The sequence below is a fragment of the Eriocheir sinensis genome, chromosome 4, assembly GCF_024679095.1.
Source record: "Eriocheir sinensis breed Jianghai 21 chromosome 4, ASM2467909v1, whole genome shotgun sequence".
NCBI classification, from domain to species: Eukaryota; Metazoa; Arthropoda; class Malacostraca; order Decapoda; family Varunidae; genus Eriocheir; species Eriocheir sinensis.
Window position 1 is genome coordinate 28,645,240 of NC_066512.1, and position 12,260 is coordinate 28,657,499.

Below are 12,260 nucleotides of genomic sequence, written 5' to 3' on the forward strand. Positions count from 1 at the left end.
GTGTGTTTTTGGCCTCAGAAAATACGTAGAAATTATTATATGGACTTTGGTTGGGTTGAAAAGAGTGTAGGTTGATGCATTGATATATTTTTTTGACAATCACAGACTGATAACAATGAGGGATGTTTCGGGTTATTTTCTTTGCTAATTGTGTCTTTTTGACCTCATAAAATACGTGGAAAATATTGTATTGACTTTGGTGGGATTAAAAAGAGTGTATTCATATATTTTTACTTTTTCATGTTCGCGTCCAACCAGAAACTGACAACAAAATTATCTACATGATTTGAGTTACAGGATTTACTTAGTGTGTTTTATGGCCTCAGAAAATATGTAGAAATTATTGTATATACTTTGTTTGGGTTAAAAAAGGGATATTCTATGTGCTGATGCATTGAGATATTTTTCATTTTCCATCAGCAGAGTTGGATGGCCTATCATTAATGTGTTAGCAATCATAGAAGTCGTGTGCATATGTAAGATATTTCATGATTTTAAAACAGTGGAGGATGAGGGAAAATAATGGTCAATGAAAACTTTTTTTTTTTTTTAGTGGTATTTCGGCCCCTCCTCCTAACCTCCTCTTAACCTTTTCCTAGCCTATTTTTCCAGATGCTTAATACTAAAGAACACAAAAAGGTCATTATTTTGGTTTATTTTGTTTGTGTATACCTTTGGAATGCTCTTGTTACTAAAAAAAAAGGAAAAGAATATAACCATTTCGGCCACTCTTCCAAACCTCCTGTAAACCTCCTCCTAACCTATTTTCCCAGCTGTTTGACCCTAAGGAACATAAACAGGTGATAATTTTACTTTATTTTGTTTGTTTATACTCTTTGAATGCTCTTGTTACTCAAAAAAAAAAAAAAAAGATGGAAAAGATAATAACCATATCTCGGCCATTCTTCCTAACCTCCTGTAAACCTCCTCCTAACCTATTTTCCCAGCTGTTTAACCCTAAGGAACACAAACAGGCGATTATATTTTTCTTTATTTTGTTTGTCTATACCATTGGAATGCTCTTGTTACTCTAAAAAGAGGAAAAGATGATAGCTATCTCGGCCCGATCTTCCCGCTGCTCCTCCTCCGTATTATGTAAACAAACCGTGACCTCCGCCAGCTGGCACGCCCTGTGACCTCTCAACCGTGACCTCACTCTCTGTACTTGTGGGGGAGGACAAAGCAACTGTTAGGGGACTTGTATTAGGAAGGGCAACGAAAGAAATCAAGGAATAGCGTTGTTTTTGAGGCCGGTGCTGTGGAAGAAGCTAGCCGGGCACCCACCAGCTGATCTGACGTCCTGTGACCCTCAGCCGTGACCTCACTCGCCGTGCCTGTAGGGGAGGAGAGAGTAACCGTTAAGGGACCTGGATTAGAAAGGACAGCAAAAGGAATCAAGGAATACCGTACTTTTTCCGCTCGGTGCTGTTTACTTTCTTACCTACCGTAGTGGGAGAAGGCAGCCGAGCACCCATCACCTGACGTCCTGTGACCCCGGAGTCGTGACCCGCCAGGCTGACCCCGCCCCCCTGTGCCCCGCCGTCCCCCCGCTGCATGGATTCCTGACCTCCCCTGCAAGCCGAGCCATAAGGGAGAGGCGCCATGGAGCCGCTGCTGGTGCTGACCGTGCTGTCCCTGGCCATGCTGCTGGGCTGCTACATCGCCGGGTCCATCCCCCTCGTCATGACCATGTCCGAGGTACGTCTGCTGCCAGGATGACAGCGTGTACTCATTATCAGATATATAAGAAAGTTTCATCCAAGCCAGGGAGGGGAAATATACTGATAATATTCATTTAATTGTAGCCATCTTGTATGATGTTAATACTTACATTGTGTTGTATTTTATTTCTCTGAATACAGTGCAGCAAATAGTCAGACTCAAATATGAAGTCCATTTCCAAGGGTGGCACACGAGCTTCTCTATAGCTCTGCAGCATCACTCTAAAATTAATCATTCATGTGTCAGCTATTTACTACTTGAAATTGTGTATTAAGTATTCTGTATACATTAAGTATGGCCATCTAGTGCTATGTATATGTTCTTTTTTAGAATACCTAATGGCAGTGAATTGTATAAATTCCATAACAAGTGACAGTGTTACTTTCTGAAGTTGTCGGCAATCAAGGACACCATGTCACTTTCTTCCTCACTTCCACTCGCTACGGCAGCTACTCTGACAGCTGTCTTTACTTCCAAGGCTAGATTTGGTAGCGCTGTGACCAGGGGACTCCCTGAGTGAGTGGTAACTTGTTCCTATCAACTTTTAACAAATATTTACATGACCAAGGGTTTCTTTCAGATTCAACAAGTCACTAAATCACAGCACTAACAAACCCCGTCATTGCAGGACCGCATGGAGGTGGTGACAGTGCTGGGAGCGGGGCTCTTGGTAGGAACGGCCCTCACAGTTATCATTCCAGAAGGTGTTAACACACTCTTCAGCTTACACGATCACAACAAGAGTCCTGGACGTAAGTGTATGCATACTCAGGGCCTGTACTTTTGAGCTGTACTCTCACAGCAAATGAGGCATCTGAAGTAGAAGGGGCGAAAGGGACAGAGTCATTTTGTCCATGTATTGAATGTTAATATAGTGTCTGCAGTCCTCCCTCTCCACCTGTTTCATCTCTTTGAATAATAAAATAATCCTGTTAGTTTAGGCAGTTGATAACCTCCCCTACAGTTACATTGAGTGTGAGTCATGACTGCGACACCACAAAGTCTGAGCAGATTCATTTTTGTCCAGGGATTGCATGTTGATTATTCTAGTTCCTTCATTAGTAAAATTAGTCCTGTTAGTAAAGGCAGTCAGTAACCTTCCCTACAGCAACCTTCAATAACCTTTCCATTTATTTTCCTTCTAGTTCTTACTTCTTTTCTTTTCACTACTTTTTTGTTTTCTTTCCACTACATTTACCTGCTTCCCATATTCTCATTAGGCCTGTGATTTAGGCAGAAATGTTATGGCAGATTTTAGATCACTCAAACCTTGAATGACATAGGCAGCTCTTCCAAAATGTGTGTCACGGGATGAAAAATTGATTCTTCTTCTTCTCAACAGTTGCAACGAGTGAGACTCACCACCATGAGGCCGCAGCATCAGAGAGCCACACTGAGCCACACAATTTGGTGGGTCCGCCCCTCGTGCTGGGCTTCCTCCTCATGCTCATCATCGACCAGTTCGCAGGAGGACACAGAAAGCCAGGTAGCCGTCCACAGCTTAGTGTCACCTTCAGAAATCAACTGCCTATGTCAATTTTTCTACTTTTGGTGATTTTTCTCACTACTTTTTCTTTTCCTTCTACTACTTTTTACTGTTTTCCCCTCCTCTCCACTACATTTGCCTACTTCTCATGTTCTCATTTGGCTTGTGATTTAGGCAGAAGTGTAGTGTGTGGGGACTAGTATAGTACTCAAAGTATTATATCAATTATACACAGTTATGATTACAAAAAAAATCTGTAATCAGTTATATGGTAGTTAATTACAATTGCAGACTATGATTACCCAATGTCTGGAAGTGTGTAATTTCCTTAATTTTTTTTAGCTGACCCTGAGAATGGCAACGGCCGTGGTCCACGCTCCTTCACGGCCACCCTCGGCCTGGTGGTCCATGCCGCAGGTGGGTGTGTTTACCTCTTGTGGCTGGCAGGCCTTACACTTTGAGGGGTTCATTAGAGTTTTGTATTGGCTTATGTCCAGTCTGCACTCTTTAATAAGGTCTGTGATTATAGTCAAACCATTTCAAATAGTCCGTTTGTGCGTTCGATTCTTGTGATTATGGATAGTTTTGTACCACTATTTTTGTATCTTTTTGTCTAATCTGTTCTTCTAATTATGGATGAAAGCAGCCTTCCACTTTCTGTATCTGCTTTAATTCACTGTTTTAATTATGAGCAGTTTTTGTCTCACTATATCTGCCTCCAAACCATTTCTTAATACATTCAATGAAGACTCTTTATGCATTCATGTCCGGTCTGTGAGGGAGAGTTATTGAAACCTTCACTATTCATATATATTCTGAAAGTGTTCCTCTTGTTTACCCACAGCGGACGGCATCGCTCTGGGCGCGGCGGCGGCATCCTCACACACCGACGTGGAGATGATCGTCTTCTTTGCTATAATGCTCCACAAGGTCAGACAAGTCCTTCACCTTCTCCTCCTTTAGTGTGTGCAGGAGCCCCGTCCCTTCTGGCTGCATGTCCCGGGAAAAACAGGATATAAGCTGCAAGGGAAAAGTGACCCTCAGTACACCAAACACAAGGTCACTTTTCACTTGCAACTTGTTTTATAGAAGTTGCAAAGGAAAAGTGACCCTCGGTACACCACACACAAGGTCACTTTTCACTTGCAACTTATTTTATAGAAGTTGCAAGGGAAAAGTGACCCTTGGTACACCAAACACAAGGTCACTTTTCCCTTGCAACTTGTTTCTTGTTCTTCCTGGAATGTGTAGCCTTCCTTTCCCAGTGCAAACTAGAACATGCAGGGGAATACAGAGCTGTGTTCTTAGTGTTCCTACGTTTCAAACAGTTTAACTGAGCACTGTTTGTGGGAGCAGTGCCATTGTGTTTTTTCATATTTCCTCTTTCTTATTTTTTATGCCCTCGATCTGCCTCCATTACTGTGAAAAAAAATGTCACAGGGAGCAAATGCTTTGAAAAATATTATATGTTGTTGATTATGTTCAGTTTTTATATAGTATTTTTACGTATTTTTTATGTAGTACGTATTTAGTTTATTTTTTATTTTCGTAAGGTAGGAGACAAGCCAGAGATGAAACAAATAGTATTAAAATATGGCCACAACAAATGTTTTATAAATCATGATATTGTATTGATGACGGTTCTTTGAAAAATATGAGGAAAATATCAAGGAAATCTCAAATCAGTGTCAGTACCTATTTCCTTCTTGAAAGAGTACAAGTCACAGGGAAAAAACAACCTACTGTAGTTGTTAATTTTTTCCTTAGTAAGCCTTTGATAAGTACCTTTGATGATACAATAATAATCTTTAATAATAACCTTTGATAGCAATAATAATAATAATAATCCTTAATAATTTTTCCCTGTCCACCAGGCCCCAGCTGCTTTCGGCCTCGTGACCTTCCTCTTACACGAAGGTCTCGACAGAAATAAGATCCGTCGCCACCTGTTGATATTTGCCCTCGCCGCGCCGGTCGGGGCGTTCCTAACCTATTGCACAATTGTCAAGGTGAGTGCCATTAACCTTGTTTATAAAGGTTCATTAATAGAGTGGTGTATGAGTGGGACAGGCTTGGCAGTCATTTTGTGAGTGCCAATATGATAGATACATTCAAGAAGAGGTTAGATAAGTTCATGGATAGTGAGGTCAGGTAGGGTCAGATTTACAAGACCTAGGCAAGACTTGGTTTACTAATAGAGTGGAGGATGAGGGGGGCAGGCTTGGCAGTCATGTGGTGAGTGCCAGTATGGTAGACACTCAAAAAGAGGTTAGATAAGTTCATGGATGATGAGGTTAGGTGAGGTCAGATTTACAAGAGATAGGCAAAACTTGATCCATGAGTCTTTACCAAACTCTTTACCATAACAAGTCCCAGTATCTTGCACAGTGGCACAGAAACTTTCTCCTTGTCAAACAGTACCAGCATGGCCATACTCTTTATCATACTCTTTACCCTGACCATTTTCTTGCAGAGTGGCACAGAGACCTTCTCCTCGTCAAACAGCACCGGCCTGGCCATGCTCTTCAGTGCTGGCACCTTCCTCTACGTGTCCACAGTCCATGTGCTGCCGGAGCTGACCAGCCACAGCCACGACGGCAGCGGCGGCGGGGGCCCCTCACACTTCTCCCGCAAGCAGCTGACGGCCCTCATCTGTGGCTCCCTGCTGCCGCTCATGCTTACCTTCGGCCACCACCACTAGGCCCTCAAAATGGTTGTGAGGCCAGGCCAGCGGTGCCACAGCTCAGAACAGTGGCGTTGTACACTCACTGCAAAAAAAACAAAAAATAGGAAAGCAAGAAAGAAAACTGCAGTATGTGGTCGGGGAACGAAAGAATAACACAGTCTGGGGTTGGGGAAAGAAAGAAAATGCAGTCTGGGGTCAGGAAAAGAAAGAAAAACGTGGTCCGGGGTCATGGGAAAGTGTGTGGTAAGTCGCACGTAATGTTGAGTAAGTTTAGCTAAAAAATTACAAGTATGGAAGTTATCGTACACATGGCAGTTCAGTTGGAGATTGGGTATGCATCTGAATAAGTCTGATATCTGACCCAGGGCTGTTTCTGTTTTTACTTTTTCTTTCTTTGCGGTGACTGAAGTAACGGCCCAAACCTGACCACTTCCTCAAGTTTGTTAGGCGTTCCACAAACCACCAAAGACATTCAACAATTTCTGGTGGAATGTCGTGTTTTCTAGCTTCCTTATGAAACACCAAAGGCTCTAGAAGAAACATCCATATCATTGACATTTTCTGGAACAGCAACACACACGACCTTCTTTATTAAACAGCATAAGAAATATCGGCATCAGTGTCATTTTTCAGAACATTCACACTCATGACCTGACCTCCCCTATTAAACAACAAACTCTTTATAAGAATTGTATCATTGGCATTTTCCAGAAAAGCAACATGCTTAACCCGGTAGCAGCAGGGATCATGTTTCTTAATGGTCCCTCTAAGCGAGAAAATGAAAAAAAATCATCACTCACACAAACCATTTCATAATATATATCAAAGCATTTATGATCAGTTTATGCATCATCTATTTTGGGGGGTTTATATCATGGCACAAATTTGGCCCATTGCTGCTACATGGTAAAGCCACAAATTTGGCCCGTCGCTGCTACCGGGTTAAGCTCTTCCATCAAACAGCAAACACATTTTAAGAAGTGTCTGGTTGATACTGTCAGACGCTTCCTCCTCTCACATCAGCTGTTTTCAAAGGCCAAAATAGGAGATCAATTGGATTTTAATGAGCATTCCCTTTAGGTTCATGGTATAAAAGTAGGGTCAGGGTACCACCAGGGTCATAAAACTACCCAAGGAAAAGACCCAAACTCCTATGAAAGCCTTGTTCAATATGTGAGCTTGAGTGCCAAAATGCTTATAAATTTGGCCTTCTGTATCAGTGGCATTTTTCAGAACAATCCACCTGAGTTTCTCTAATGAACAGCAAACACGTCATCAGGAATATCTGTATCTGTGGCATTTTCCAGAGCGCCAGCACACTTGAGGCATTGTTTGGTTTAGGCCGTGACCGAGCCCTTGTGCTGAGCTGTGGAGGCGGCCTGGTAAGTGGTGTCTGTTTGGTTCTCAAGGTTCAGCTGAGTAAGAATTGAGGCATATGAAGGAGAAAGAGTGCAAGGGACAGAGCCATAGTTTGCACTGGGAAAGGTAAGGTCAGGCTACACATCCCAGGAGGAACAAGATATAAATCGCAAAGGAAATTCAACCCTCGGTTCACCAAATGCAAGGTTGCTTATCCCTTGCAACTTGTTACTAGTTCTTCCTGGAATGTGCAAACTAGAAAAAAATGTCTGTCCTTTGTGCCCCTTCTCTGCTGGATGCCTCAAATATCTTCTGCTGAGCTGTTGTTTTGTGATATAGGCATATGGTTACTTTGGTGAAACTTTCTCTCCCTCAGTGTAGTGATAGTGGTCAGTGGTCATTAAGTTTTAAGTATATATTTGGGAAGACTATTTTGGGTTACCATATATATATTTGAACAAGTCATTCACTCCAGGCTAGAAAACACGTACTCAGAGATATGAAACCAATCTTGTGACAACTCGAAAATTTAAACCATTTCAATTCGATGCCTAAACAGTGTCAGACCTCACTCCGTAAAATTCAGTTGTGAGCTTTTTCTTTTTGTTTTTGCATTTATTTCTATCACTGAGTGACTGTGTTACGTACAGCATAGTGAAGCATTTGTTCTTCCATATATTAACTTGGACGATACTTTACGGTTATGCATGTCGGGAAGGGTTTGCTTAGTGTTATGGGCCAAGGTGTGGGGAGATGTGTGGTGGTGGTGTGGCGTGGTGTGTCTTGTGCTGTTGGTGTGAAGCGTGGCACAAAACCTGACTTTGGGGACTAGCTTGAGGCTGCTGGTGGGTTGTGGATCCGTATGTTACTGTACCACATTGCCTGTCGCCTGATTTTTTAAACGTCGTAACAATAATGTGGCTGATATGTCTTTTTTGACCCATTTTTTTAAGGCGAGGTTAGTTGGTTTTGTTGAATTTTTTTTTTACATCTTTTATTACGACTGAGTTTGAAATATGTTGACTAAACTTTGTGAAAATTCTACACTTCCAACTAACTCCATCGCAAAAAGTAAAGAAAGGAAAAGTGAGAGGTGTAGGACCGTGGAAAATTGATGGAGAAGAAGAGGAATGTTGTGTCAGTATTAGTAGGTGATGTTAAAGGGACTGAGGAAGAAGTGGGAAGTAAAGATAGGAAAATAGAACTGAAAAGCCAAACCAGTCACATAACTTAGTAAATACTGATACGATGGTTAAAGAGTCTGGTGGACGGGTTGTGGTAGGCAGTCTGTGATGTGTGGTAGAGTTTTCAGTGCCAGCATCTGCAAGGCTCACCCGACTGTGCTCTAAAGACAACGTACAAGTGTTGATGAGACAAGATTGGATGCCAGTAAAATATCTAGGGAGCGTGAGTGTTGTTTGTCTCCATAACTTGTCTTAACTGACCTTGTCTTTGTTGAGGTATTATGTATGTACAATTGCCCCTCAAATAGTACGGTTTCCAATAGTTCGGTTTCGGTTTTATACAGATTGTCCGGTTTTATACAGATTGTCATAGAAGATTTTAGGATTTTTAAATTTCCTGCTCATTGGGATATTTAAAAATCCTTAAAAATCTTAGAAAATCCACATAAAACCAAAACCGAGCTATTGGAAACCGTACTATTTGAAGGACGACTGTATTGCTCTTATTATTATCTTCCACGTGTGTGTGTGTATCTTTCATCATAGCTTCTTCTGGACTCAGTTTCTCGTTCATTTAGGGCTGTATTATAAGTCAAATCCAAGAAATTTCGGGTCCTTGCAGAGTTCAGGATGAATAACTCTGTAGGGACCCGAAACTTCTCAGATTAAACTTGTAATATGGCCCCTAAACCGATCTCTGCAGGGACCTGAAACTTCTCGAATTCGACTGGTAATAAGCCCCTCAGTGATAGTTGTTTTCTCACAAGAATTATCAAGTTCTGTTATAATTACCAGATTTCCTAGTGTTCAGCAGATTCATTATTCTCCTTGTACCTGAACTTTCGAATTTATTTTATTTTCAGTTTTTAGCAAGTGCTGTTGAGGTTCGATGATGATGTCCTGTTCATGAGAAAAATCAGAGGCATTCCTTTTTGGGGTTCAACAACAATAGCAAATTTATCTTAACTGAAAACTCACTTATTTCCCGCACTCTTTCGCCTTGCTGTTCCTGGTGCAGATGAACAGAAGTTGTGTGTCAATGTGTTGGAAAATATTACGCATCTTGAGAAGATTTAAAATGAATGGAGTACTGTGTGTGTGTGTGTGTGTGTGTGTGTGTGTGTGTGTGTGTGTGTGTGTGTGTGTGTGTGTGTGTGTGTGTGTGTGTGAGGACAATATATTATTTTGTCATGAATATTTTAAGAAAATTACTATTGAAAAGGCTAAGAATTCCATTAAATAATTTGTTTTCTATTAGTATTAAGTATATATAGTTTGTTGCAAAATTGATTCAAGCAACATATAGTAAATTTTTAGGTCATTGCTGATTTATGCCAAGTATTGTGTGAAACTGTAATGGTCTAAGTCATGTGGAGAGAAGAAATGTGTTAGTGAGAAATATTAAATGGATTGGGGAGAGAGTGAGAAGTAAAGAAAGGACAAGTGGGGGACTGTTTAAAACTAATAGTGGGGGATGTGAGGGGGACTGAGGAAGGAGTGAGAAGCAAAGAAAGGACAAGTGTGAGATGGGGGACTGTGGAAAACTAATAGTAGGGGATGTGAGGGGGACTGAGGAAGGAGTGAGAAGCAAAGAAAGGACAAGTGTGAGATGGGGGACTGTGGAAAACTAATAGTGGGGGATGTGAGGGGGACTGTGGAAGGAGTGGGAAGTAAAGAAAGGACAAGTGTGAGGTGGGGGACTGTGGAAAACTTATAGTGGGGGATGTGAGGGGGACTGAGGAAGGAGTGGGAAGTAAAGAAAGGGAGATGTGGAAGACCATGGAAAATTAACTGAGCTGAAGAAAATTGCTGTGTTAGTATTAGTAGGTGATGTCAAAGGGGACTGAGGAAGAAGTGGGATGTAAAGAAAGGAAAGAAGTAAGATGTGAAGGACCATGGAAAGTTAACTGAGAGGAAATGTTGTGTTAGTATTTGTAGGTGATGTTAAAGGAAGAAAAGAAAGAAGTAGGAGGTAAAGGACCATGTAAAGGTATTTGAGATGAAGAGAAATATTGTGTTAGTATCAGCAGTGATTGAGGAAGAAGTGGAAAGTAAAGAGGAGGAAAAGAGCATGTAAGGATAGTATATTCAAGGACTGAAGCTCAAGGGAAGGAGCTACTAAGGCTCCAGCTCCTCTTAACCCGGTAGCAGCGGGGATCATGTTTCTTAATAGTCCCCCTAAGCGAGAAAAATGAGAAAAAATCACCCCTCACACAAACCATTTCATACTATATATCAAAGCATTTGTGATCAGATTATGCATCATCTATTTTTGGGAGTTTAAATCATGGCACAAATTTGGCCTGTCGCTGCCACAGGGTAAAGCCACAAATTTGGCCCGTCGCTGCTACCCGGTTAAAGCTCCCCTCAGCACTGACAGTCTGGGCATTAGTGGGGAGAAGTCTAGTAGAAAAAAAAACATGAAGTGAAGTGTGTGAGAAATGCAATATCAACAGACTTAAGTGATTATATATTTTATTTATATGTTTTATAATTATATAGTATTGAGTTTAGTATAAGAGCCTATTTTTTATATTTCTTACTTTCTATGTTGTTACTGAGTTTGTTGTAGTTGTTTAAGCACCTGGAGCTGTATTAGAAGCTCTCCCTTCCGAGGCCGTTCCCTTAACATGAGTTCCAAGACTTTCAGTCCGCCAGATTCTCCCATTTCCTGTGAGCATTCTGTGAACTACTTTTACAGGTTAACCCATCCGCTGCAATTGGCACGGATTTGACTTTCACTGGTAGCCTGGTAACAAACTCCCAGGTCTTTCTCTGCCTCTGTGGTGGATAGTGGTGTTTCCCATGTGGTACTCATATGCTGGATTTCCCTCCCAAGGTACATGACTTGATACTTTTCTTCACTGAATTGTAGCAGCCACTTTTTGATCCATTCCTGTAGCTTGGTGATCCGCAGTCAAGGGGTTAATGGCTACATCCAGTATGTTTATTTACAGATACGTAGTAACAGTATGGCACAATTATGCTATTAAAGTAACTGGGGTGGAGTGTGTGGGGTTCAGGTGAGGCAGAACAGTTTAGAAGCTGCCGGTGGTTTATGGGTCAGTAATTTTCTTTTAATGGGAGAGCTTGGAATACGGCCATTGAGATTTTTTTTAAAGTGGAAATTCCCCGGTTTATAACTGTCTTTAATAAATTGTCATGATTATTAAATTACAGTTTTTGATTTCGTATTTATTGGATTATGTATTATAGAAATTACCATAATATAGGTGTTGGAGGGTCTGGGTGTGTTGATTAATTTGTATGCACCCTGTCAGTCAGCACCACTCAGGAAAAGGCTGGAAAACTGAGTGGAGGAAAATGATACCCTGAGAGTAGGTACAAAAGTGCAATGCCGTCAAAATAGATAGATTCTGTACAGGCTTGTGTAGACTTGTGGCAACGTAAACCTTCTGATATCCACCCTGCCAGTTAGTACAGTTGTCACCCCAAGATCAATTATAAAAATGAAATGGTATCAAAATAAAGATTGATTCTGTACGACCTTGTGTAGAAGTCAGTCTCATGGCAAAGTAGACCCCCTTGAAGGCTATAGTGGAAAACTTGAGTGGAGGAAAGTGAGGCCTCAGGACAAGTGAACACTCGTTCCGAGGCTTGTGACCAGAAGGGCATTACTTGTGATTAATTATGGAAGGTGGGAGGATTTCCGTGTGAACCACTTGTGAGAATATTAAGAAACTGGATGGTGATAATGTACTATGGGGGGGCGTGTGTAAGGGGTCAGTAATGTGTGAACCACTTGTGAGACAATATTAAGAAACTGGATGGTGATAATGTACCATGGGGGCGTGTGTAAGGG

General features: G+C 41.4%; 1 protein-coding gene across 1 annotated transcript; it reads left to right on the plus strand.

Moving 5' to 3' along the window:
• The first annotated feature begins 997 nt into the window (after positions 1-997).
• On the plus strand, positions 998-10,406 carry LOC126982036 (zinc transporter ZIP9-like). Its single transcript, XM_050833756.1, has 8 exons — positions 998-1,698; positions 2,351-2,474; positions 3,065-3,208; positions 3,551-3,625; positions 4,053-4,138; positions 5,083-5,217; positions 5,682-9,880; positions 10,047-10,406. The coding sequence occupies exons 1-7, from the start codon at positions 1,603-1,605 to the stop codon at positions 5,907-5,909; spliced, it is 888 nt and encodes a 295-aa protein (XP_050689713.1). The 5' UTR covers positions 998-1,602; the 3' UTR covers positions 5,910-9,880; positions 10,047-10,406.
• Positions 10,407-12,260: the final 1,854 nt, after the last annotated feature.

Excerpts from the sequence above, each read along its gene's own strand:
- LOC126982036 (XM_050833756.1), top strand. The coding sequence starts at position 1,603 with ATGGAGCCGCTGCTGGTGCTGACCGTGCTGTCCCTGGCCATGCTGCTG. Across the intron at positions 3,209-3,550 it reads AGGAGGACACAGAAAGCCAG|CTGACCCTGAGAATGGCAAC; the intron begins GTAGCCGTCCAC and ends AATTTTTTTTAG. Across the intron at positions 4,139-5,082 it reads TTGCTATAATGCTCCACAAG|GCCCCAGCTGCTTTCGGCCT; the intron begins GTCAGACAAGTC and ends CCTGTCCACCAG.